Source organism: Thalassophryne amazonica, chromosome 15, assembly GCF_902500255.1.
Source record: "Thalassophryne amazonica chromosome 15, fThaAma1.1, whole genome shotgun sequence".
Taxonomy (NCBI): Eukaryota; Metazoa; Chordata; class Actinopteri; order Batrachoidiformes; family Batrachoididae; genus Thalassophryne; species Thalassophryne amazonica.
In genome coordinates this window covers 74864165-74891551 of record NC_047117.1, presented here as the reverse complement: position 1 = coordinate 74891551, position 27387 = coordinate 74864165, and the positions used below count along the sequence as shown (strand labels likewise).

General features: G+C 40.2%; 1 protein-coding gene across 2 annotated transcripts; it reads right to left on the bottom strand.

The window, feature by feature from the left end:
- On the bottom strand, positions 1 to 26983 carry dctd (dCMP deaminase). Of its 2 annotated transcripts, XM_034188921.1 has the most exons (9): positions 26963 to 26983; positions 23506 to 23677; positions 23231 to 23370; positions 22624 to 22781; positions 10037 to 10133; positions 8592 to 8727; positions 7112 to 7228; positions 2028 to 2124; positions 1 to 1854 (listed from the first exon to the last, which is right to left on the bottom strand). In XM_034188921.1, exons 1-9 carry the CDS (start codon positions 26975 to 26977, stop codon positions 1740 to 1742), a joined length of 1047 nt encoding a protein of 348 aa, XP_034044812.1. In that variant the 5' UTR covers positions 26978 to 26983; the 3' UTR covers positions 1 to 1739. The 2 variants fall into 2 exon arrangements, with proteins under 2 accessions (XP_034044812.1, XP_034044813.1); XM_034188922.1 differs by lacking the exons at positions 22624 to 22781; positions 23231 to 23370; positions 23506 to 23677; positions 26963 to 26983 and adding an exon at positions 12932 to 13004.
- Between the last annotated feature and the right edge of the window lie 404 nt (positions 26984 to 27387).

The following is a 27387-nucleotide window of genomic DNA, read 5'->3' as shown; positions in this document are numbered from 1 at the left end:
TAAAAAAAAAAGCAGCACCAAATACAATTACACAATATTTTCAAGTCTGGAAACCTGCTGACTTGCAACTTATGTCTGAACTTTGTGCACTACAAAGATCTATAGTGTATTCAGACTGAACTGAAAATATGGATCACAGATGAGGAATAATAATAATAATAAAAAAAAAAACAAGAGCACATTCCACCAAAATAAACTGAAGAAAATCCCAACATTTATAATCCTCTTTGGGTGGTGGTATCAGGAGGTAGAAAAATTATTTAAACTAGTAACAAATATAAAGCTTGTGTAAGAGAGGAACAAATCCTTAAACTAATTAAGATTTCACAATTTAACTAAACATATCACGTCATCACTTTAACAACTGGAGTTTCCATGAGTCAGTGTGCTGTAAAGGACACCAACAAAATCATCACATCAACATGTCCTTATATCAATAGTGGGATCTGTTCCCACCGGGTCCTTTCTGTGTGGACTCTATGTGTCCTCATGTTCACGTGGGTTCCCTCCAGGTGCTTCGGCTTCCTCCCACTTCCAAAGACATGCTGGTTAGATGAACTGGACTCTTTCAACTGTGCACAGGTGTGTGTGTGTGAGAGAGTGTGTTTGTCTGTCTATATGTGGCCCTGCGACAGACTGCCGTCCTGTACAGGGTGTACCCCGCCTCATGCCATATGATTGCCGGGATAGGCTCCAGCCCCCCGTGACCCTTGATTGGAGTCAACATGTATAGAAAATGAATAATACTCTAATTAGTCCAATTACTTAAGTAACTGGACTAATTAAACTCGCTAAAGTCTCTGAACTTGGAGAGTGCATAAAAAACCTGTAATTCCTGACACTTATTAAACCCACTGAATTAAAGATGAAAATTTACACTATAAGAACACTGTACACACCATCATGCTTGCATACAGAAGCGAAACTTAAGCCATCACTCTCTAGGTGTAGATCTGACTAAAAACCTCCCTCAATTATTTTGACTCACTGTGTTTATACTATCCAAAGAATTCCAAACTAATCTTAAATTCTCCACAACGTGCATGGCAAAATGTCAGCCGGTCAGCGATGTTGTGCTTTTAAAGAATATTCGAAGAGCGGCATCTTCTGGACTTAACGACGCCGCTCCACTCACACAAACCCTGCAGCACAACACAAACTACTCAACTCACTACCGTTTATCACGTGCAAGCAGCCGAAATGTGCAGGTGCCCCCCCTAAAAGCACCACTGCTTCCAAACCGATCTAACGGCCAACAATAACGTTGACCTCTTCGACATGTTCAATACTACACCTGCTGAAGCTGTACAAGTCTGAACCATTCTGCATTAGTGTGGAACTTAGTTTGGTCTAAGAAAACTGAAACTGCTGGAACTACAGGGCATCATGGGATGTTGCAAAATTGAAGATAACGTCTTCCTGCGCAAACCGATGGTTAATTCCTGAAATTTAATAATTAAAAATAAAGGGTGTATTAAGAGACCTTGCCTAAACACAAAAGGCATCTAAAAACAAACAAACAAACAAAAACTATGAAAGTAGCTCAGAGATCGTCTTCTCATGCTGAGCCGTGAAGGGCAAAGTATCGAATCAAACTACGCTGGATATCCAGTTCATCAAAATATTAAAGAGACACCAAAGTCAATGTATCCGTCAGTTTTCCTTTGGACAAAGCAGGGGGGCAAGAAGACGTTTAGAATCAGAGGCATCAAAGTCTCCCCGTTCTTCCTCTGCATCGTTCACTGAGCCCCAAGGTGACCGTTTGCGTTTTCACTCGTCACACTTCTCAATGTTCCAGGCTGGTTAATGGAATTAAAATCAATGACAATCTCAGTCCTCTTGGGCTTGAACTGCCTGCCGACACACACATGAAACAAAAATCATACATAAGTCACACTCAGGCAAAAGGACGCACAGTCGATAAAGTAAAAAAAAAAACAAAAAAAAAAACAACATGCAGTGAGGATGAAAGTCGGCCTCTCTCCAGAGTGGACCATCTCATATGCGACAGGAAGGGTGTTACGCACTTGTACTGAATGCGTGCCATGTTGAGCAGCCTCCTGGAAGCAATCATCTCATCAGTGTTGTGGTATTTATCAGAAAGATAGATCACTTCTTTTATACCTGGACAGAGAAGAGCAGCGAATGAAGATGAGCAGAAGGCAACAGTACAAAATAAAATGCAGAGTTACTTTTTACAAGATGTTCACCACTGTAGAACCTGTACCAGGTTCAAACTGACGGTGTAGATGTTACCGGTTTTTGTCCAATGGTCTTAGGGGGTCATTAGCTTTTACTGGCTCTGTCCTGTAAGATGAGGAGTATCATTTGCATTGTGAAGAAACATCAGCTATGACATTTTGGCCGTGTGGACCAGTTCTCGCATGTAGGTGTCTCGGTGTTGAGGACATCAGTAGCTGGAAAAGGCCAAAGTAATGTCCATGTTTCGCCTGGCTGGAGCAGATAGACGGCTACTTTAAAGCGGCGGGGATGGATTGATTAACTTTCTGATTGGTTCCCATCCCAAACCCATGGCAGTTCCATGGGTGGTGAGCACCAGCATATGATCCCAGATGTGACCCATTACTATTGAAGAGTGCCATCATGACAGCAAATAGCATCCATCAATGGACAGAATTTTTTTTTTTTTTTTTTTACCTTTAATCTAAAAAATATCCAACTGTCTAAACCCAACACATTTGCGGGCGTTTCCTGTGTGTTTTGATTCAGTGGCAAAAAAAAAAGTTAAGAAAAAGGTCAAAATCCTACAAGACTAAAGAAAAAAAAACATTAGATCTCTCTCTTCTAAGTCCCTGTTAGTAAATGATATAATAATTGATCAACATATTGATTTCTTCTGCCTTACAGAAACCTGGTTACAGCAGGATGAATATGTTAGTTTAAATGAGTCAACACCCCCGAGTCACACTAACTGCCAGAACGCTCGTAGCACGGGCCGAGGCGGAGGATTAGCAGCAATCTTCCATTCCAGCTTATTAATTAATCAAAAACCCAGACAGAGCTTTAATTCATTTGAAAGCTTGACTCTTAGTCTTGTCCATCCAAATTGGAAGTCCCAAAAACCAGTTTTATTTGTTGTTATCTATCGTCCTCCTGGTCGTTACTGTGAGTTTCTCTGTGAATTTTCAGAACTTTTGTCTGACTTAGTGCTTAGCTCAGATAAGATAATTATAGTGGGCGATTTTAACATCCACACAAATGCTGAGAATGACAGCCTCAACACTGCATTTAATCTATTATTAGACTCAATTGGCTTTGCTCAAAATGTAAATGAGTCCACCCACCACTTTAATCATATCTTAGATCTTGCTCTGACTTATGGTATGGAAATTGAAGACTTAACAGTATTCCCTGAAAACTCCCTTCTGTCTGATCATTTCTTAATAACATTTACATTTACTCTGATGGACTACCCAGCAGTGGGGAATAAGTTTCATTACACTAGAAGTCTTTCAGAAAGCGCTGTAACTAGGTTTAAGGATATGATTCCTTCTTTATGTTCCCTAATGCCATATACTAACACAGTGCAGAGTAGCTACCTAAACTCTGTAAGTGAGATAGAGTATCTCGTCAATAGTTTTACATCCTCATTGAAGACAACTTTGGATGCTGTAGCTCCTCTGAAAAAGAGAGCTTTAAATCAGAAGTGCCTGACTCCGTGGTATAACTCACAAACTCGAAGCTTAAAGCAGATAACCCGTAAGTTGGAGAGGAAATGGCGTCTCACTAATTTAGAAGATCTTCACTTAGCCTGGAAAAAGAGTCTGTTGCTCTATAAAAAAGCCCTCCGTAAAGCTAGGACATCTTACTACTCATCACTAATTGAAGAAAATAAGAACAACCCCAGGTTTCTTTTCAGCACTGTAGCCAGGCTGACAAAGAGTCAGAGCTCTATTGAGCCGAGTATTCCTTTAACTTTAACTAGTAATGACTTCATGACTTTCTTTGCTAATAAAATTTTAACTATTAGAGAAAAAATTACTCATAACCATCCCAAAGATGTATCGTTATCTTTGGCTGCTTTCAGTGATGCCGGTATTTGGTTAGACTCTTTCTCTCAGATTGTTCTGTCTGAGTTATTTTCATTAGTTACTTCATCCAAACCATCAACATGTTTATTAGACCCCATTCCTACCAGGCTGCTCAAGGAAGCCCTACCATTAATTAATGCTTCGATCTTAAATATGATCAATCTATCTTTATTAGTTGGCTATGTACCACAGGCTTTTAAGGTGGCAGTAATTAAACCATTACTTAAAAAGCCATCACTTGACCCAGCTATCTTAGCTAATTATAGGCCAATCTCCAACCTTCCTTTTCTCTCAAAAATTCTTGAAAGGGTAGTTGTAAAACAGCTAACTGATCATCTGCAGAGGAATGGTCTATTTGAAGAGTTTCAGTCAGGTTTTAGAATTCATCATAGTACAGAAACAGCATTAGTGAAGGTTACAAATGATCTTCTTATGGCCTCAGACAGTGGACTCATCTCTGTGCTTGTTCTGTTAGACCTCAGTGCTGCTTTTGATACTGTTGACCATAAAATTTTATTACAGAGATTAGAGCATGCCATAGGTATTAAAGGCACTGCGCTGCGGTGGTTTGAATCATATCTAATAGATTACAATTTGTTCATGTAAATGGGGAATCTTCTTCACAGACTAAGGTTAATTATGGAGTTCCACAAGGTTCTGTACTAGGACCAATTTTATTCACTTTATACATGCTTCCCTTAGGCAGTATTATTAGACGGCATTGCTTAAATTTTCAATGTTACGCAGATGATACCCAGCTTTATCTATCCATGAAGCCAGAGGACACACACCAATTAGCTAAACTGCAGGATTGTCTTACAGACATAAAGACATGGATGACCTCTAATTTCCTGCTTTTAAACTCAGATAAATCTGAAGTTATTGTACTTGGCCCCACAAATCTTAGAAACATGGTGTCTAACCAGATCCTTACTCTGGATGGCATTACCCTGACCTCTAGTAATACTGTGAGAAATCTTGGAGTCATTTTTGATCAGGATATGTCATTCAAAGCGCATATTAAACAAATATGTAGGACTGCTTTTTTGCATTTACGCAATATCTCTAAAATCAGAAAGGTCTTGTCTCAGAGTGATGCTGAAAAACTAATTCATGCATTTATTTCCTCTAGGCTGGACTATTGTAATTCATTATTATCAGGTTGTCCTAAAAGTTCCCTAAAAAGCCTTCAGTTAATTCAAAATGCTGCAGCTAGAGTACTGACGGGGACTAGAAGGAGAGAGCATATCTCACCCATATTGGCCTCGCTTCATTGGCTTCCAGTTAATTCTAGAATAGAATTTAAAATTCTTCTTCTTACTTATAAGGTTTTGAATAATCAGGTCCCATCTTATCTTAGGGACCTCATAGTACCATATCACCCCAATAGAGTGCTTCGCTCTCAGACTGCAGGCTTACTTGTAGTTCCTAGGGTTTGTAAGAGTAGAATGGGAGGCAGAGCCTTCAGCTTTCAGGCTCCTCTCCTGTGGAACCAGCTCCCAATTCAGATCAGGGAGACAGACACCCTCTTTACTTTTAAGATTAGGCTTAAAACTTTTCTTTTTGCTAAAGCTTATAGTTAAGGCTGGATCAGGTGACCCTGAACCATCCCTTAGTTATGCTGCTATAGACTTAGACTGCTGGGGGTTCCCATGATGCACTGAGTGTTTCTCTTTTTGCTCTGTATGCACCACTCTGCATTTAATCATTAGTGATTGATCTCTGCTCCCCTCCACAGCATGTCTTTTTCCTGGTTCTCTCCCTCAGCCCCAACCAGTCCCAGCAGAAGACTGCCCCTCCCTGAGCCTGGTTCTGCTGGAGGTTTCTTCCTGTTAAAAGGGAGTTTTTCCTTCCCACTGTCGCCAAGTGCTTGCTCACAGGGGGTCGTTTTGACCATTGGGGTTTTTACGTAATTATTGTATGGCCTTGCCTTACAATATAAAGCGCCTTGGGGCAACTGTTTGTTGTGATTTGGCGCTATATAAATAAAATTGATTGATTGATTTAAGCTCCCTCAGCTAAAATTCTTGCTATGGTAGTCTGACTTCTGTCTGACCCTTGTCGAGAAGAACAAACAGAAGCCACAAAAGCTGGAGTTTTAAATCTAACCAGATGCCTCCTACTGAGAGGCAGACTGCTATTGGCTAGTGATTAAACAATTGCTTTAATTAGCACCTATTGTGCTCTAGTTAGCACCCTCCTAATGACAGGGTAGCTGTCCCTCCTAACGATGGGACTGACGCCTCTCCTGATGACGTGAATGACTCATTACCATGAACAAAAGACAAACTGCTTTGATCTGAGTACCCCATTGTAAACAGGGGACAAAACGTGTCTAAGATTTTAACTTCCTTGTCCTCAAACATGTGGTTAGTGTCTTTAAGGTGGAGATGAACTGCAGACTGAGGTCCACTGGCGCCCTCTCTGCGGTGCTGGTATAGCCTTTTGTGTAAAGGTTGCTTAGTCTAACCACTGAGGACAAGGAAGTTAAAATCTTAGCCAGAGAGAAGAAATGGTTTGACAGAGGAGTGAAAGAGGCATTCTATGTGAAACAGTTGAAACCCAGCCTTAACCGGGGAGGGGGTCTGAGACACATTTTGTCCCCTGTTTACAATGGGGTATTCATATCAAAGCAGTTTCAGTCTTTTGTTCATGGTAATAAGTCATTCACGTCATCAGGAGAAGCGTCAGTCCCATTATTAGGAGGGACAGCTACCCTGTCATTAGGAGGGTGCTAACTAGAGCACAATAGGTGCTAATTAAAGCAATTGTTTAATCACTAGCCAATAGCAGTCTGCCTCTCGGCAAGAGGCTTCTGGTTATGTTTAAAACGCCAGCTTTTGTGGCTTCTGTTTGTTCTTCTCGACAAGGGTCAGACAGAAGTCAGACTACCAGAGCAAGAATTTTAGCTGAGGAAGCTTCTGCAATTTGAAGCAAAATGTCCTCATGTCAAGCAACCCAGTCCAGTCAAAGTTTCAAGCTTCTCCACTATGGAAACCACATGGACAACTGAGAGCCTACACAGAAACATTGCGACCAAAGTGTGTGTGCATCGCCACCTGCTTGGATGATGAGTTTGGTGCACTCGTTGCAGGGGAACAGAGCCACATACATGGTGCAGCCCTTCACATCAGCGCTGTTCTTGTTCATGATGGCATTCAGCTCTGCGTGGCACACTGTGGGAAAGAGTCAACATAAAACATCTTGTTCAAAATCTGCATCATCTGTGTGCTGGCAATCCTTTCATCTCCAAAATTACCTGTGTGCACCTGTGCTACCTAAATAAGAATAAGGCATGCACAAAAGAGCTCAAGGAAATTTGTACTTTTTGGTGAGTTATGGCCGTTTTCATGCAGTTTTGTAGCCAAATTTTATTTCTTCCCAAACAAAGAACAATGATGAAAGAAAAAACTCAAACTTGTTACAACAAAAGCCCAATTATCTCACCTTAAAGACAACAGGCAGGAATTATATTTCTTCCTGCACATCTTCATATGGTGTGCTGTCATTTTCTTAAGTTCAAATTATATATACAGTGCACCCAGAAAGTATCTGCAGCACTTCACATTTTATGTTACAATCTTATTCCAAAATGAGTAATTTTTTTTGTTTTACCCCTCAAAATTCTACTCATACCACCACCCCTTAATGACAACCACTCCATGGCACACAGCCCAACTAAGCATGCAACCACAAAGTTCTTCTGCTGTGGACTGGAGCGATCTGAATTGTTCAGCAACTGATGGATGAATATGGGTGGGTGTGTGTGTGTGTGGAGACAATTCGCCTCATTCACGTGACAGAACTTAATGTGCTGTTATGCGCGATAGCGCGCAACAATGCGGAACATTATTCTTGGCCGTGCATAATGGATCCTGAATTCTCCAGCAACACGTGCCATTAATCATAACAGGTTGCAGCAGTTCCTGAGGACACCTGACACCTCTGCCCTGAATCATCACATTCGTGATCATCGGCCAAGAATAAATTATAAAATGCAAGTCACTGCATGTGGTATTTTTATTATATTTTATTGCATTTTCCATATTGTCCCAGTGTGACAGACTGGTGACCTGTCCAGCGTGTACCCCACCTTTCACCCAATGACCACAGGAATAAATTAAGTGAGAAAGTGCACGTCCCCAGTACAGATGTTTGTAATGTTATCCTACTGCACCCCCTACAGGTCAAGAAGTGGTACTGCCTTAATTTAAAATCTGAAATGACAATAAGAGCAGAAGAGAAAATAAAATAAAAATATGGAAAAGACAAAATAAGGAAAAACAAATAGAATAAGAAAGAATCTTGCCAATGGAGAGAAGTGTGCTTGTACCCCAACATACGTTTCTTGACTGTTTGTGGGGATTACAGCATGTTATGATTTATTTAATACAAACTGGCCAACATGTTAAAGACAAACACTTCACAAAATATACCTTCTTGTCCACAGGCAGGTATGATCACAAACTCCACTCTCGTCTGTCAGTTGACTGGTGTAAAAATGCAACAAAATACAGACTGTGCAAAAGCAGTTCTCACCATAAGGATACTTGGTATCCAGTCGATTATCAGCAGTTCGAGACCACGGCAGCAGGTCATCATCACACCCATTAGGCATTCCATTGTATCCAATGCCAACAATCTTATTCTCTTGGTTCACGATGCAGGCTCCCACCTTCAAAAAAAGGGGCAGAACCATTATTTTAAAGACACAAAACTTGTGGCATTGAACACCAGGCCATTCCCCGAGGATAACAATACAATGACAGGATAGGAAATAAATAAAAATAAATAAATAAAAAAATAAAATAAAATAAAATATATATATATATATATATATATATATATATATATATATATATATATATATATATATATATATATATGTGTGTGTGTGTACATACATACACACACACACACACACACACACATTGCATCCTGAAAGTATTAACAGGGCTTCACTTGTTCCACATTTTATGTTACAACCTTATTCAAAAATGGAGTAAATCCAAACATGACGCCTGTCATTCACACCAAAGAGTTCAACCTTTGTCTCGTCAGACCAGAGAATTTTGTTTCTCATGATCTGAGAGTCCTTCAGGTGCCTTTTGGCAAACTCCCGGTGGGCTGCCATGTGGCTTTTACTGTGGCTTGGAATAAGACTAACATAAAATGTGGAAAGAGTGAAGTGCCGTGCATACTTTCTGGATGCACTGTATGTGTGTATATAATTAAGTGCTATCCTCCAATTTACTGCTGCAATGATTGATCATGTAATCAATTAATTGATAACTACATTGATAATCAATTGTTTTGAGTCCTTTTTTAATTTGTCCAAATTCTATGGTTCATATTAATAGTTTCTTTACATCTATCCTGAAGTAAAACAGAATATCTTCGGGTTGTGGACAAAACAAGATATTTGGGGGAGTCATCTTGGGTTCCAAAAACATTGATCGACATTTTTCACCATTTTATGGATCCAACAACTATTCGATTAATCAACCATACCAGATACTCTCCACTGCACAGCAATGTTTGTGCATGAAACCACTGCACAAATTTATAACCATAACATTCCAAAACACAGATTTTTAGTCCGCTACAATTAAAAACCACAGGACTCAAATTTACTTCCAAAATCTATATATTTTAGTCACATCTTTTACTTATTTAATGCTAAATCTGCTTTCTAGATTGCTCAAACAGTAATCCCTTGATTTTTCTGGAAACAGCCAAGTAAGAACAGTTACCATCTTTGTACTACCCCAAACAACCAGAGTAGTTTGGTTCTTCACAAACACATTCATGACCTCTAATGAATTTTATGCACTCTTAATGAAAGCCTCTATTTGTTGTTGATGTCATAAAAATGTGCTAAAACATTGTCATTGCAGAAAGTCCACATTTTCACTACACTGAACAGAATTAACATTGCAGAAACGTATCTAATCGACATGTAAAGTGGATGAAGAAACACACACCTGTGAGTTTGGGTCTTTGCTTCTCTGAGCAGACAGGAAGGCTACAGCCATGAAGTACTCTGGCCACTCAAGGTAGTCTTCTCGCTTCTTAGTTACACTACACAAAGACACACAGAGGTGTGATGATTATTTTCATAATTCTTTATATAAAGGCACAACAAAAGCTTTGTTGGAACAATGCTGAGTTTCAGTCAGGTCTTGTATTTACCAAACTCTAGAATTAAGACAATGAAAAGAATATAGATTTAAACAATTGTGCCTAAAGAAGCGCTCTTTAGAGCAGTGGTCTCAGCTCCTGGCACTTCATGGAATGAGATCACCACCTTTACGGTGCCACTACAGGTCACCAGATCCAGATTTCTGTCCAGATCCAAGGTCCACCACATGGCAAGTCCATAAGTGACAAAGTGTTACTCAAAACAGACCTGCAGCATCCAAACGTAAATGATAATGACAACCGACTTCTTCGCAACCAGTCTGTTGTCTTTCACACTTATTGTTAAAGGTCCTCAGGTGTAAAACTGGCTGTCCACCTTTTTTTTACATAACTGTTTCATATTAAAAGAAAGGCAACATGGGGTGACACACCGTGCATGCACAAAACACTTTTCAAGATATAGAAGGAGAGGTAGCAGCAACACCAGTCAGCCAGACATTAGTCTAGCCCTTCTCTTTGCAGATACTGTGCTGTTTTCTTTTTGTTTGTTTGGTTTTTTTTTGTTGTTTTTTTTGAGTATTGTGACATCATTTCATTAGTTTTCATAATGCCATGATGTAAATTACCACATAATGACTAATGATGTGCTGACAATACATTTTGATCACTTCTGTTGTTTTCTCCTGGAAAATGTGTTTATCAGACAATGATGACATTTCATAATGCTTTAGTGGTTGCAAAATGACAAATTATTGATGAGTTTTGGATTATTTATCTTACCCTACTGGTTGCGAAGTTATTCTTTAAAAAGTGTTTTTTCCTCATCTTTCTTTGTTGTTGATAACATTTTAGAGAGTGAACACAAAAACACTCCTTGATTTCAAGCCGCTATAATATCCAAACCTATTGGAATATGTCTATAAATACAGTGGCCGCAAATACACTAATGGAAAAACTTTTTCTCACTCGCAGAATTGCTGTGCACCACTTGACAATGCCCAATATGCTGCAGAGTCTGGACCAGGATAGAGTCTTGCATTAATATTTGGCACATAACGAGGAGGATGCACACTGGTGGCCACAGTCACATAATCTCAAAGTTTCATGTGGTATTGGTTGATATGACAGACGTGATGCACGGCTGATGTGGTCACAGCCAAAGGTGGCGGCCATTAATTGCCGTGATGAAAAATGACAAATGAGAGCTGGATTATTTAAGTGCAGAGTCGCCTGGTTCTAAAACAGGTAAATGCAAATCATTTGTGTGACATTTCAATGAAATTCTAACCTCACAAAGTTTACTTTTTTAAGCCATCATCAGTGCCAGGGTTTCTTGCTGCAATAGAATGCTGCACAAAAACACAAACTCTGTTGTATTCATCAACTACTGTCTGTCATTGTTAGTGAAAAATGCCAAAGATCTGCCTGCATTTGTCGCTTAAACTTTGGTTGCTACACATATTTTTCCTGTAAACTGTGCTATCCTGTTGTCTTTTTAATTTGGTCATCTGTTTTCAGAAAAACAATACAGATTTTGTGCTATGCACCATCTAAACCAAACTTTATCCCAAACCAAACTACTACATTGCATCCCATTTGTATAATGCCTAGTTATTCCAGAGGGCATAGTCTTCTTTTCTATTTGTAAGCAGAGTGAAACTGAGAAAACGTTATGACAAGTTGGTGTAAATACAGGGTGGGCCAATAAAATGTTACCACTTTTTGATCGTACACAAGTTTTTAAAATGAGAACTTATTTGAAAATTTTATTTACAGACTTGTAACAGAAACATCAAATTAACACTTGATACCAAATGTTTCCCACTTTGTCTCTTGTTTTCCGCACAGTTCAATAATTGATGACATGTTCAATCCACAGTCCACTTTGGATTACAGCTGTAACATGCACATTGAAGTTTGTGATGACATTGCCACACATCTCAAGAGGGATTCTCAGACTTTCTTTTTGATTTTCAGGAATTGATATTCCTGAAAATGAAATCTTTGTTATTTTGGACATTGTACAAATTTAAAAAAAAGTGGTAAAATTTTATTGGCCCACCCTGTAATATATGTAGCTTATTGCTATTGTTTTAATGGGGAATGGAGACACTACTTAAAAATGTTCTTACAATGTGCAAATATGTAAATTTTATTTTCTGTAAATAGAAACTCACAACTACTCACAACACAAAAAATGTATATTACAAACTTCATTTTTTTAACCACCACACCTTGCCCCATTTGCCAGATCAATGCGTAATTAAAATTTTACCTTGTAAAATTATAGGAGTGTCGGCCCAGTCAAATGTAGTCCACTCATGGGAATTAAAGTTCAGTATCCCATTTTTGCATTTGCACAAACAGAACAAAGTTCTCATGAATCTGAAACTGTCTTTTAAATCATATTTAGCCTCTCTGGGATAATCTGGTCCAGATTTGACAAGTCTGGGTAAAGTGTCTTTTGATCTGGACCTGGTCCAATGTGGTCCTGACATGAGTAATAATTTTTTTTTTTTTTTTAACACAGGCTTCACAAATCTTAAAATGGGTTTCAGACAAGTAGATTTTCCTTTAACTGGAAATTTTCCAAATAAATCCTGAAGTTTAGAATTATTGGCACTAACGTATTAAAGACGACGAAAGAGGTCAAACTCGTGTTTTTTTTACGGTTTACGATGTTCAAGCTTACACTTTAAACCTCAGAAACAAGAGAAAAACTTAAGTACTGTCGTCACCTGTTTAAATTAAGAGGCTTCGGCGGCTGCGTTTTTCCTTCCATCAGTTTTCTTCTGAACTATTTAAAAAAAACGCCACAAACACAAACAGCCGCGAAACTCAACCAGGAAGCATAGAAATTATATACATAGGCGCCTCATGGACTGCACGGCCGCCATCTTGGGTGGGTCCCTATTGCGCCCCCAGTGCATTAATTTGTACTGCGGAAGGTGTATCCCCAACTACAATAATCCGTAACTTTCCGAATTTTTACCCGATTTTCCCACGGTTTGGTTTGTTAGAAACAGCAGAGATTCAGTTACGTACTTTCATGCTGAAAGACTTTGTCTTATGCTCTTTAATAAAGACATCATATGTCTTTAATATGCCACAACATATGGTGTGGCATACTGATAAATGTATAAATGAATTAATTTTATGATTTAGCAAAGAAACAAATTTGGACTGTTTATTTAAATTTACTTCACACACACACACACACACACACACACACACACACACACACACACACACACACACACACACACACACACACACACACACACACACACACACACATCACTTTAATTTCCGCACCAGCTCTAAGCCTGACAATCTGACCCGTCCTGTCAAAACTATCAGGCTTGAAGTACTCACTATAGAGCTTTGATGACTCAGTCTCAACCAAAGAGGTTATATATGAGTTCTCATATATAACCTCTTTTGTCTCAACCCCCCAATGTTATAGCAACTTGCCATTGCCTCCTCAAGCCTGCATCACTGGGAAATCTTTAAAAAGAAAAGGAAAAAAAACAGCAAGAGCAGTAGCTGTGTTTCCATTCACCTATTTTAATGCATATTTTGATTTTGCCTTGAAACAAACGCGCACAAATGCACCCTTCCTTTTGCCACATTAACGAAAATTCGCTTAAGAGTTGTGATACTAATTGGATGGAAACACAGCTAATGTGAGAGAGTACCAGTTCCTGCTGTATTAACATTACATGTAAGTACTGTTTGTTACGATGACATATTACAAAGAGTAAAATAACCAAAATTATTGTTCAATCTTACTTGTGAAAGGTAATCCCACGTGATCTGGTTTCTATACTGCGTTGGTTGTTGCAACCATAAGCAACACAAATACAGCATATTTGGCATATATTCACTCTCCATTGACTCCGGTTGACTCTGGTGCTAGGCTATTGCGAAGAGACCCATCCAATATGGCGGCAACGCTATATTACATTGCAGCAAGTCGAGGCGTCTACATATATATTGTCTATGCCAGGACCCACCTTTCCTTCTTCTCTCGAGGTCGGGCATTACCTCAGCGCCCTCTAGTGGCCATTTTTGTCGGTGAAAACGTAATTTGCTCACTTTTCAAAGGGGTCACACTCGTCAATAAAGTCAATTTAATGTACAATGGTTAATTTCAGATCAACTTGGTGTATAATTCTCAGTGTTCCAGGCACTGATGGCTCTCAGCTGGCTGTTAGAAGCAAGTTAGAGATCAAACCAAACCAGCTGATTTCAGTGGACAAGCATATAGCCTGAGCGTGTTTTCACTGAGGGGCCAGTTGCGGAAGTTCTCACCTTCGGATTGGCCACTTCGCCAGAAGTGGTGTGCCACCGACCTTGAGAATTAGCAGTTGAAGCACCTTTCCGCACTTGCACGTGAGAAAGGCCCACTTGGTGCCGACTGGTCCCCGCCTCCTCCGCTCGTGCGGAAAGGTCAACACTGTATGGCTGCAGCCTGGAGACACTCGTGTCGTAGCACTCATCTGGTGACCTTAAGCCATGCCGCTGTGCGCTTACATTTCAAAATAAAAACTTACGTCACATATTATCATATCCTCTCCTTTTCTCGGGTAACCAAATGTCCGGTTTTAACTGTTGCTCGCAGGAGCATTACTTAAACTGACTTGCGGTTTGCATAGAACACTACAGTACTACGGTACAGCCTGGAGACTCTCGAGTCATAGTGCTCGTCTCATGGTGCTCAAATAACGGTGGCTATTGGATACATGAAAACTCTACCACTTAGTTTCCCGGTGGGTAAATGAGAGGTGGAGTGCACTGCGTTTACAGCTGATCCACATACTACTGTATCAAATAAAGTTAGGAAATGAAAAAGAGGTCCCATTGTGGGGCTACCGTCAGTGTTGCCAAGTTACTTTATTATTTACATTATACAGTTACTTTATTAGCAGCTGCTGAAAGTAACTAATAAAGTAACTAGTAGTCTAACTTGAATATTTTCAAGATTGACACTCGATCTTAAAAAAGTAACCAAGTTAGACTACGAGTTACAATACTTAGTTACAAGTTGTCACCAGGTGCTAATAAGGTAACTGCATAAAGCTGCCAATGAAGTAACTGTATAAAGTAACTAATAAAGTAACTTTTCAAAGTAACTGTGGCAATACTGGCTACCATTTTATCATGTAGATAATTACAATGAAAAAATTACATTATATATATATATATATATATATATATATATATATACATACATACATACATACATATACAAACACACACATACATACATACATACATACATACATACAAGCGTGTTGCCCGTGGGGATCCAAGGGCTCTAGATTGGGTAGTGTTTATAAAATAGGTAGCTGACATTTTGCCAAGGGTGACAAATAAATTAAGCAATAAGTTGGAATGGTGTGTGAGTCCAGAACATTTTTAGAACTTTAGACCTCAACAATTCTTAGGAGATGAACTCAGTCCTTTTATTTGCTGTTAATTATGTTATTTTGAATGTTAATTTACTGTCTTAATGTATCTATAAATTATTTAGGATGTTATCATATATGCACTTATTATTATCATCATTATTATTGCTTCTATTTTGTTATTTGATATTTAAAATGGACCACAATGGAAATAAGTGTTTTCACTTTCTTGTGTCATCCATGCATTTTTAAAGTATTTACAATTTTATCCACTCACACTCACGCTTTTAATATAAATATGATTTAATGCCCCTACTGGAAAAATATGGAAGTCCAAAATGTAATTAGCAACATTTGCTTATGTTTGTAGCTTCTCCAAAACTATTAGTTCAATCAGTGTTCTGTTTTGGCGCCATTCATCCTTGATTCAACATACATAAACACATCAAACAGCAAATGTCAGCTGTGCTTGGTTTGCCCCTGATAGATGTTGCACGCACAGCTGCTGTAAGCAGGTGGTTTTAATTTGACAAAGACAGTGGCCGAAGACATTAAAACCACTAACCATTTCACTCATGGTATCAACATGAAACTTAAGTCACTCATGGTAATGGCAACATGAAACTTACATAAAATGACAAGACCAATTGAGCAAAAACACAATAAATAACACTAACAACATTGCAAAACTAACAAACCACAATAACATTTAAAACCTCAAAACCCTGAACTCCCATGGTGCATTGCAACACAGCATCCATTGTTTATTGGTTAACTAGAATTGCTAATTTGCCCAAAAATACAGTTGTACGTAAACGTTTGGGCACCCCTGATGATATTCATGATTTTCCTTTATAAATCATTGGTTGTTTGGATCAGCAATTTCAGTTAAATATATCATATAGCAGGCAAACACAGTGATATTTGAGAAGTGAAATGAAGTTTATAGGCTTTACAGAAAGTATGCAATAATTCTTTAAACAAAATTAGGCAGGTGCATAAATTTTGGCACCCCAACAGAAATAACACATCAATATTTAGTAGATCAACCAGAATCCACACTCTCACTAGAAGCTATAGGAAGCATTTAGAGGCTGTTATTTCTGCATAAGGAGGAAGGTATTTTGGACCATTCTTCTTTATAAAACATCTCAGGTTTATTGGTTTCTTAGCATGAACAGCCCGCTTAAAAACACACCACAGATTTTCAATAATATTCAGGTCTGGGGACTCAGATGGCATTCCAGAACGTTGTACTTGTTCCTCTGCATGAATGCCTTAGTAGATTTTGAGCAGTGTTTAGGGTTGTCTTGTTGAAAGATCCAGCCTTCAACTTCAACTTTGTCACTGATTCATGAACATTGCTCTCAAGAATCTGCTGATATTGACTGGAATCCATGTGACCCTCAACTTTAACAAGATTCCCAGTACCTGCACTGGCCACACAGCATGATGGAACCACCTCCTAATTTTACGGTAGTTACGTGTTTTTCTTGGAATGCTGTGTTCTTTTTCAGCCATGCATACTGCCCCTTGTTAGGTCCAAATAACTCAATTTTAGTTTCATCATTCCACAATACCTTATTCCAAAATGAAGCTGGCTTGTCCAAATGTGCTTTAGCATACCTCAAGTGATTCTGTTTGTGGCATGTATACAGAAAAGGCTTCCTCTGCATTACAGCATCTCCTTGTGCAAAGTGCGCTGTGTAGTTGAACGATGCACAGAAACACTATCTGCAGCAAGATTATGTTGTAGCTCTTTGGAGCAGGTCTGTGGGTTGACTATGACTGTTCTCACCATCCTTCGCTTCAGCTTATCTGAGATTTTTCTTGGTCTGCCACTTCAGGCCTTAACTAATACTGTGCCTGTGGTCTTCCATGGTCTTCCTGTTCCTCACAGTGGGAAACTGAGAGCTGAAATCTCTGAGATAGCTTTTTGTATCCTTCTCCGAAACCATGATGTTGAACAATCTTTGTTTTCAGGTCATTTGAGAGTTATTTAGAGGATCCCATGTTGCCACTCATTAGAAGAGATGCAAAGAAGGGAAACATTTGCAAATGGCCACCTTAAATACCCTTTCTCATGATTGGATTCACCTGTGTAAGGAGGTCAAGGGTCAATGAGCTTACCAAACCAATTTTGTGTTCCAATAATTAGTGCTAAATGTATTTAAATCAATAAAATGACAAGGGTGCCCAAATTTAGGCACCTGCCTAATTTTGTTTCAATAATTATTGCACACTTTCTGTAAATACTAGAAATTTCATTTCACTTCTCAATTATCAGTCTGTTCATCTGCTATATACTTTACTGAAATTTCTGATCCAGACAACCAATGATGTGCCCAAACTTTTGCATACAACTGTATTTGTCCTATCCTTTCGCAGCGTTCATCCTTGACACAAAATACACAAGTATGCCAAACAGCAAACGTTAGCTCTCCCTGGTTTTTGCGTGATCGAAGTCATACACATGCACACAGAGGCCACTTGGTTATTTTATATACAGTATATACACTCAACAAAAATATAAACGCAGCACTTTTGGTTTTGCTCCCATTTTGTATGAGATGAACTCAAAGATCTAAAACTTTTTCCACATACACAATATCACCATTTCCCTCAAATATTGTTCACAAACCAGTCTAAATCTGTGATAGTGAGCACTTCTCCTTTGCTGAGATAATCCATCCCACCTCACAGGTGTGCCATATCAAGATGCTGATTAGACACCATGATTAGTGCACAGGTGTGCCTTAGACTGCCCACAATAAAAGGCCACTCTGAAAGGTGCAGTTTTATCACACAGCACAATGCCACAGATGTCGCAAGATTTGAGGGAGCGTGCAATTGGCATGCTGACAGCAGGAATGTCAACCAGAGCTGTTGCTCGTGTATTGAATGTTCATTTCTCTACCATATGCCGTCTCCAAAGAATTTGGCAGTACATCCAACCAGCCTCACAACCACAGACCACGTGTAACCACACCAGCCCAGGACCTGCACATCCAGCATGTTCACCTCCAAGATCGTCTCAGACCAGCCACTCGGACAGCTGCTGAAACAATCGGTTTGCATAACCAAAGAATTTCTGCACAAACTGTCAGTAACCATCTCAGGGAAGCTCATCTGCATGCTCGTCGTCCTCATCAGGGTCTCGACCTGACTCCAGTTCGTCGTCGTAACCAACTTGAGTGGGCAAATGCTCACATTCGCTGGCGTTTGGCACATTGGAGAGGTGTTCTCTTCACGGATGAATCCCGGTTCACACTGTCCAGGGCAGATGGCAGACAGCGTGTGTGGCATCGTGTGGGTGAGCGGTTTTCTGATGTTAATGTTGTGGATCGAGTGGCCCATGGTGGCGGTGGGGCTATGGTATGGGCAGGCGTCTGTTATGGACGAAGAACACAGGTGCATTTTATTGATGGCATTTTGAATTCACAGAGATACCGTGACGAGATCCTGAGGCCCACTGTTGTGCCATACATCCAAGAACATCACCTCATGTTGCAGCAGGATAATGCACGGCCCCATGTTGCAAGGATCTGTACACAATTCTTGGAAGCTGAAAATGTCCCAGTTCTTGCATGGCCGGCATACTCACCGGACATGTCACCTATTGAGCATGTTTGGGATGCTCTGGACCGGCGTATACGACAGCGTGTACCAGTTCCTGCCAATATCCAGCAACTTCGCACAGCCATTGAAAAGGAGTGGACCAACATTCCACAGGCCACAATTGACAACCTGATCAACTCTATGCGAAGGAGATGTGTTGCACTGCATGAGGCAAATGGTGGTCACACCAGATACTGACTGGTATCCCCCCCCAATAAAACAAAACTGCACCTTTCAGAGTGGCCTTTTATTGTGGACAGTTTAAGGCACACCTGTGCACTAATCATGGTGTCTAATCAGCATCTTGGTATGGCACACCTGTGAGGTAGGATGGATTATCTCAGCAAAGGAGAAGTGCTCACTGTCACAGATTTAGACTGGTTTGTGAACAATATTTGAGGGAAATGGTGATATTGTGTATGTGGAAAAAGTTTTACATCTTTGAGTTCATCTCATACAAAATGGGAGCAAAACCAAAAGTGTTGCGTTTATATTTTTGTTGAGTATGTATATATATATATATATATATATATATATATATACATACACACACACACACACAAATACACGCAGTGGGGAACGTAAGTATTTGCTCCCCTGTCAGTTTTGCAGGCTTTCCCACCTACAAAGAATGGAGAGGTCTGTAATTTTTATCGTAGGTACACTTCAACTGAGAGAGACAGAATCTAAAAAAAAAATCCAGAAAATCACATTGTATGATTTTTAAATAATTAATTTGCATTTTATTGCATAAAATAAGTATTTGACGCCCTAGAAAAACAGTGCTTAACAATTGGTACAGAAACATTTGTCTGCCATTATAGAGGTCAGACGTTTCCTGGAGTTCTTGACCAAGTTTTCACACACTGCAACGGGGATTTTGGTCTACTACTCCATACAGATCTCCAAATCTTTCAGGTTTGGAGTTTCAGCTCCCTCCAAAGATTTTCTATTGAGTTCAGGTCTGGAGACTGGCCAGGCCACTCCAGGACCTTGAAATGCTTCTTACAGAGCCCCTCCTTAGTTGCCCTGGCTGTGTGTTTGGGGTCATTGTCATGTTGGAAGACCCAGCCATGACCCATCTTCAATGCTTTTACTGAGGGAAGGAGGTTGTTTGCCAAAATCTCGCAATACATGACCCCATCCATCCTCCCTTCAATATGGTGCAGTCGTCCTGTCCCCTTTGCAGAAGAGCACCCCCAGAGTATGATGTTTACACCCCCATGCTTCACGGTTGGGATGGTTTTCTTGGGGTTGATCTCATCCTCTAAACATGGTAAGTGGTGTTGATTCCAAAAAGCTCTATTCTGGTCTTATCTGACCACATGACCTTCTCCCATGCCTCCTCTGGATCATCCAAATAGTCACTGGTGAACTTCAAATGGGCCTGGACATGTGCTGGCTTGAGCAGGGGGACCTTGCTGCTCTACAGAATTTTAAACAATGACAGCATCATGTGTTACTAATGTAATCTTTGTGACTGTGGTCCCAGCTGTCTTCAGGTTATTGACCAGGTCCTCCTGTGTAGTTCTGAGCTTTCTCAGAATCATCCTTACCCCACAAAGTGAGATCTTACATGGAATCCCAGACCGAGGGAGATTGACAGTCATCTTGTGTTTCTTCCACTTTCTAATAAATAATCATAACAGTTGTTGTCTTCTACCAAGCTGCTTGCCTGTTGCCCTGCAGTCCATTCCAGCCTTGTGCAGGTCTACAGTTTTGTCCTTGGTGTCCTTAGACAGCTCTTTGGTCTATGGTGGACAGGTTGGAGTGTGATTGATTGAGTGTGTGAACAGGTGTCTTTTATACAGGTAACAAGTTCAAACAGGTGCAATTAATACAGGTAAAGAGTGCAGAAAGAGGGCTTCTTAAAGAAAATTAACAGGTCCATGAGAGCCAGAATTCTTGCTGGTTGGTAGGTGTTCAAATACTTATATGCAGCAGTAACATACAAATAAATTATTAAAAAAATCATAGATTGTGATTTCTGGATTTTTTTTTTTTTAGATTATGTCTCTCACAGTGGACATGCACCTAAGATGAAAATTTCAGACCCCTCCATGATTTCTAAGTGGGAGAACTTGCAAAATCGCAGGGTGTTCAAATACTTATTTTCCTCACTGTATATTATATATATACCGTATTTTCGGACTATAAGTCGCACTTTTTTACATGTTTTGGCCGGGGGTGCGACCTATACTCCGGTGCGACTTATAAATGAAAAATATACCGGTAGGATCTCAATTAATTTACTGTAACAAAACAATTTTACGTGACAGAGTCGATCTATGTTTTAAAATGGCCACCAGAAAAGGAAATGCAATGCATCATGGACACTGTAGTATGGCGGCCGTCCTATAAGTCACGCTGGTCGCGATAACCAATCAGAGAACAGAACGTTGGACGCGTATTCCTCACCTCACCCACAGCGTGTGAAGCTGACGAATACGGTGCCTGCTGTTATTCCGGCATGGCGAACAAAACAGCTTCAACCCTTGGATATCAGTGTGAGCAGAGTGTTTAAGTTGACGCTGAGAGCTGCGTGGGAGCACCGGGTGAGCGACGGCGGAGGATTAGTGTGTGCACTTGGAAGGAGCTGGCGTCGAAGATTGTGAATAGCGTTTGAAGCAGACGAACATGGTGTTTATTCCGGGACGGCTAACAAAACAGCTTCAACCCTTGGATATCAGTGTGAGCAGAGTTGACGCTGAGAGCTGCATGGGAGCACTGAGCGACGGCGGAGGATTAGCGTCTGCACTTGGAAGGAGCTGGATCGACAACGCTGGGTGGTCATGAGCTGCGCAGGTAGGTGCTGCATGGTTCGGCTCGCAATGTGGTCCGCAAAATACAAACATATCTGTAGGTAAAATGCAGCTCACGAGAGGGCACTCAAGGCTTGTGTGACTGTTCCTGCGACTTCTGACTACCATAGAAAAATAAAAATTTCAACGTTACTGATAACTTAACAAGACAACGGAGAAGGCCCGAAAAAATGCCACCAAAAAGAAAATCATACTCTGCAGATTGTAAGTTACGACTGGTGAAATATGCATCTGAAAACGGTAGCCGTCACAATATTATCATCTGAACTTTTCATGTTAAGTTAACATACCTGTATGTCCATGGGACTTATAGTCCAGTGCAACTTATTTATGGTTTATTTTTCTTTATAATGATAAAGTGGCTGGTGCGACTTATACTCCGGTGCGACTTATTTATGGTTTATTTTTCTTTATAATGGATAAAGTGGCTGGTGCAACTTATACTCCGGTGCGACTTATAGTCCGGAAAATACGGTATATATATATATATATATATATATATATATATATTTTTTTTTTTTTTTTTTTTTTTTTTTTGAGAGTTGAGTTAAATATTTACAATATTTAAAATGAGATTACTTGTTGAATAACGTCTGTTTTGCTCGGCACACTCTGCGCGGAGGGTTGCTTGGCAAAGGCGATTCAGGTACTTTCGTGCAGTAGCCAGTAGATGCATTCTCCTGTTTGTCAGGGATGGGATCACTTGGTGTTGTCTTTATCTGTGGTTTCTCTTCTACCTAAGATAGACAAACAGTCAGGTTTAACCCTCTGAATGGGGATTAATTCAGCGCACATCCAAACAAGCTAGGCTAAATATGTACTTTTCATTATTAAGATAGTAAAAAGAATATAGATTTCTACATTCAATAATTGTTTTGATTAATATGAGTACTAATCATGAATGTCAAATATTCGCTACATTTCATGTTTTTAATCCTAATAATGTCCAATGCTTTTAGGTGAAATATACAATAAAAATGATTTTCAATAAATACCATGCAAAGCAGAGATCATAATTATTTTGATCTTTACAGTCTGAGATATCTAAATAATTCCAAAAAGATCAAAAAATAAAAAATGAATATAGTGTTGAAAAAACAGCAAACTGTGCTAGAGAGTTAATATGCACCTGGGAAAAACACTTACACCCACATAGATTTTGACAAACCCACACGCATGCCCTCACCACTACAGACAGTGGCCAGCAGATGTTCAAGTGCCTCTCTGCATCCTGTTTCTTGACTGTAGTTCTACTGCAGAAAGGGCAGTGGAAATGGCCACTCTTTCCTGTCCTGCAGGCATGATGACATTTTGTAATGTAGAAATCTATAAAGAGACAAAAGCATCATGTCCAACATTATGTACTTTCCTTCTGAAATAAAGCAAGACTTGCTTTGCAGCAGTGGTGACAAGCAAACAAGTGATAATGTCACAGCCCAAAGATGACAGAGGGGAACTAACCTTCATGTTGGAGTGCATTTTTCTTATGCACCTCCAAGTGCTGCAAAACTACGGCCTTTGACCGAGGCTTGTACATGCCAGCAGGACAAAGGGGGCAGTGAAAATGCACACAGCACACTGTGCATCTCGTCACCTGTGGTGGGTTTGTTTTGTGGAAAATGCTGAAGTGGACCTGAATAACAAATACAGGAAAATCAGTCTGCAATCAAAAACTGATCTAGCTTTTTTACTGTTAATTCTCTGGGACACTTTTTCCTCAAATGGGGGTACAATACAAATTTGGCAGTTATATTAATTTTCATTCATTCATAATCCATATGGAAACACACAATCTAGATTCAAATCACAAGTCATGTTTTAATGCATTCCAAAGGAGCTTTGGGGGAGGGATATTTTACCAGCACCTTTATCAAAAAATTAATTAAAAATAAACCTACATGGTTGTGTTTTCCAGCACCCTCATATTTACAAGAGAAAAAAACAATTAAAAGCCAAACAGAGAAACACATACTATCTTAAAATTTTGTCATCATACATTATTTTGATATGAGAATCAGCATCCAATTTAATTCAGTTTAATACCATATAGGCCTACTAACTCAGCCACATGGGGCGCAGCCAGTACATTCTGAGTGCCGTTCCCAAACCCGGATGAATGAGGAGGGCTGCGTCAGGAAGGACATCCGGTGTAAAACATGCCAAAATTCAAGATGCACGTTACAAATCAAATTTCCATACCGGATCAGTTGAGGCCCGATGTCGCAGACCGAACGTTCCGCCCATAAAATTGGTCCACCCTGCCTCCACTGCGAATGCGCCATTTTGGAGCTCAGAAGCTCATCTCAGACAGAGTCTCTTCACCCAAAACAATAAAATAGATTAATGGGATTATTAACCATCAGATGACAAGGTAAAACCTCTTAAATCATTCTATCTAAAGTCAGTTTTAAGCAGAAACGAGGCCATTTTAAGCAGACACGAAGCGATACTCAGTGACGCTTTGAAATTACCGACGCGCAGTGAAGGCATCAGCTAGCAGTTCGTGTAGCTGCGGCGCTCTGATCGCTTCCTCCGTCTTTTATGGCGAAATAATGCTGAATTTATGTGGAAATATTGTTGTACAAAAGCTTTAGATATCTGTCGCTGAGACAGATGACAACTGGAGTGCAGTTTTAAGCAGAAACGAGGTGAGTGAAACGCGGCTAATGACGCATGCACAGTGAAGGCAGGGTGAACGGATTTTTAGGGGGGATCGTTCAGACGGCGACACCAGGTTAACAATGACCACCACCGGTGCTGTTTCCCAACAGGGGCCAGCAGGAATTGGGCTGCTTCTGGGTGAAGAAGAAGAAAAAGAAAATGTATCCAGAGACAGCAGGAGAAGAGGAAAACTAGAAGGGTGGAAGTGAGAGTTGGAACTTTGAATGTTGGCAGTATGACGGGTAAAAGGAGAGAGCTGGGTGATATGATGCAGAGGAGAAAGGTAGACATATTGTGTGTGCAAGAGGCCAAGTGGAAGGGAAGTAAGTTCAGGAGCATAGGCGGTGGGTTCAAGGCTGTATCACGCCGAGGATAGGAAGAGAAATGGTGTTGGTTCATTTTAAAGGAAGAGGATGTTAAGAGTGTGTTGGAGGTTAAACGGGTTTCTGACAGGGTGATGAGTGTGAAGTTGGAAACTGAAGGGGTGATGATGACTATCAGTGCACATGCTCCACAGGCAGGCTGCAAGATGAAGTAGAAAGAAGATTTTTGTAGTAAAGCAGATGAGGTGGTGGAGAGTGTGCAGATGAAAGCTAAAAGAAATTACAGACTGTAAGGTGGTGGCAGGAGAGAGTGTACTTAGGCAGCATAGGATGGTAGTTTGTAGGATGACTTTAGAGGTGAAGAAGAGGAAGAGTGTGCGAGCTCAACAAAGGATCAGGTGGTGGAAGCTGAAAGAGGAAGACTGTTGTGTGAAATTCAGTGAGCAGGTGAGAGAGGTACTGATGGAGGGGAAGCAGTTTTGAAGAACTGGAAGAAAAGAACTGCAGACGTGGTGAGGGAGACAGCTAGGAAGGTACTTGGTTTGACATCTGGACAGCAGAAGAAAGACAAGGAGACTTGGGGGTGGAAGGAAGATGTCCAGGAAAGCATATGGAGAAAGAGGTTGGCAATAAAGAATTGGGATAGTTCGAGAGATGAACAAAGCAGACAGGAGTACAAGGAGATGCAGCATAAGGCGAAAAGAGAAGTGGAAAAAGCTAAGGAAAAGGCATATAGCGAGCTGTGTAAGAAGTTGAATAGTAAGCAAGAAGAAAAGGACTTATACAGAAGTACAAGGGATAAGTAAGGATGAAGTAAGGGCAGCTATGAAAAGGATGGAGAGTGGAAAGGCAGTTGACAGATGACATTCCAGTGGAGGCATGGAAAAGTCTAGGAGAGATGGCAGTGGAGTTTCTAACCAGATTGTTTAATAAAATCTTGGAAAGTGAGAGATGCAATGTTTGCTCTGAGAATAGCGACAAAGAAGTATAGAGAAGGCCAGAAGAAGTTACATTGCGTTTGTGGATTTAGAGAAAGCTTATGACAGGGTGCCAAGTGAAGAGTTGTAGTACTGCATGAGGAAGTCTGAAGTGGCAGAGTAGTATATGAGGGTCCTGCAGAACATGCACAAGGAGAGAGATGCGGTGAGATGCGCAGTAGGAATGACAGACTAATTCAAGGTGGAGGTGGGATTACACCAAGGATCACCTCTGAGTCCTTTTGTGTTTGCAATGGTGATGGACAGGTTGACTAATGAGGTCATACAGGAGTATCCATGGACTATGTTTGCAGAGGTCATTGTGATCTGTAGTGAGAGTACAGAACAGATGGGAGATATGCTCTGGAGAACAGGCAAATGAAAGTCAGTAGGAGCTAGACGTGTGTGAATGAGAGGGAACCTGGTGGAATAGTGCAGTTACAAGGAGTAGAAGTGGTGAAAGTAGAGGAGTTTAAATACTTTAGGTCAACTGTCCAAAGTAATGGAGAGTGTGGTCGAGCAGTGAAGAAGAGAGTGCAGGCAGGGTGAAGAAATGTGCAGGAGTAATTTGTGATAGAATATCTGCAAGAGTGAAGGGGAAAGTTTACAAGACCGTAGTGAGACCAGCTGTTGTACAGCTTAGAGACTGTGACACTAACAAAAAGACAGGAGGCAGAGCTGAAGATGTGATTCTCTATGGGAGTGAAGAGAATGGACAGGATTAGGAATAACATATCAGATGTTTCTTCAAATAAAGCTGTACGTGTCGAAGGGACACCTTTTCAAATGTAATGTTACAAACGCTCCACTTGGTTAAAATGATCAATTTAACCATTTTTAAAAGGAGAATTAAAAAAAATGCTACCCCTCTGTTGGTTAAAATGTTAGATTTAACCGTTTCTAGATGGACAGTTAAATAAAAAAAACAAACAAAAAAAGCCCTCTCGGGGGAATTACCGGTGATGTCGCCATGTTAGTGCTGCTTCTTCTTCCGTATTCATTGGCGGACGTCACCACCTTAAGGTGTAATTACCGCCACCTACCGGGCTGGTGAGTGATCGCTGAAATTGTACAAAATTTTAGCTCCTGGCAGCCATAGTCATTTGTTCAGATGCGATGAAACCCAGTGTCCCTTAAATATTTAAATTATGCTTTTTGCACGACGCTTGATTTTTTTTAGCAGATTTCCAAGGCACACATTCTTATTGTCTCTGCACAGTATCGTAGACAGTCTCGTCCATTGCTCAATATAAGCCTCACACTTTATAAGAGCATGATGAACAGTTTCCATTTGATCAGTTAGGGCAGGCTCCTGTTGGGTGTTAATTGCAGGGAGGTGGTGGCGTAAGTGCTTGCACGTTGGACTGGGACACCAGCGACTC

What these genes read in the sequence shown, in the direction of transcription:
- dctd (XM_034188921.1), bottom strand. An exon ending in AAATGCACTCCAACATGAAG is followed by an intron (nt 23,371 to 23,505) that starts GTTAGTTCCCCT and finishes GTCTCTTTATAG; the next exon opens with ATTTCTACATTACAAAATGT. An exon ending in GCAAAGACCCAAACTCACAG is followed by an intron (nt 8,728 to 10,036) that starts GTGTGTGTTTCT and finishes CTTTTTTTGAAG; the next exon opens with GTGGGAGCCTGCATCGTGAA.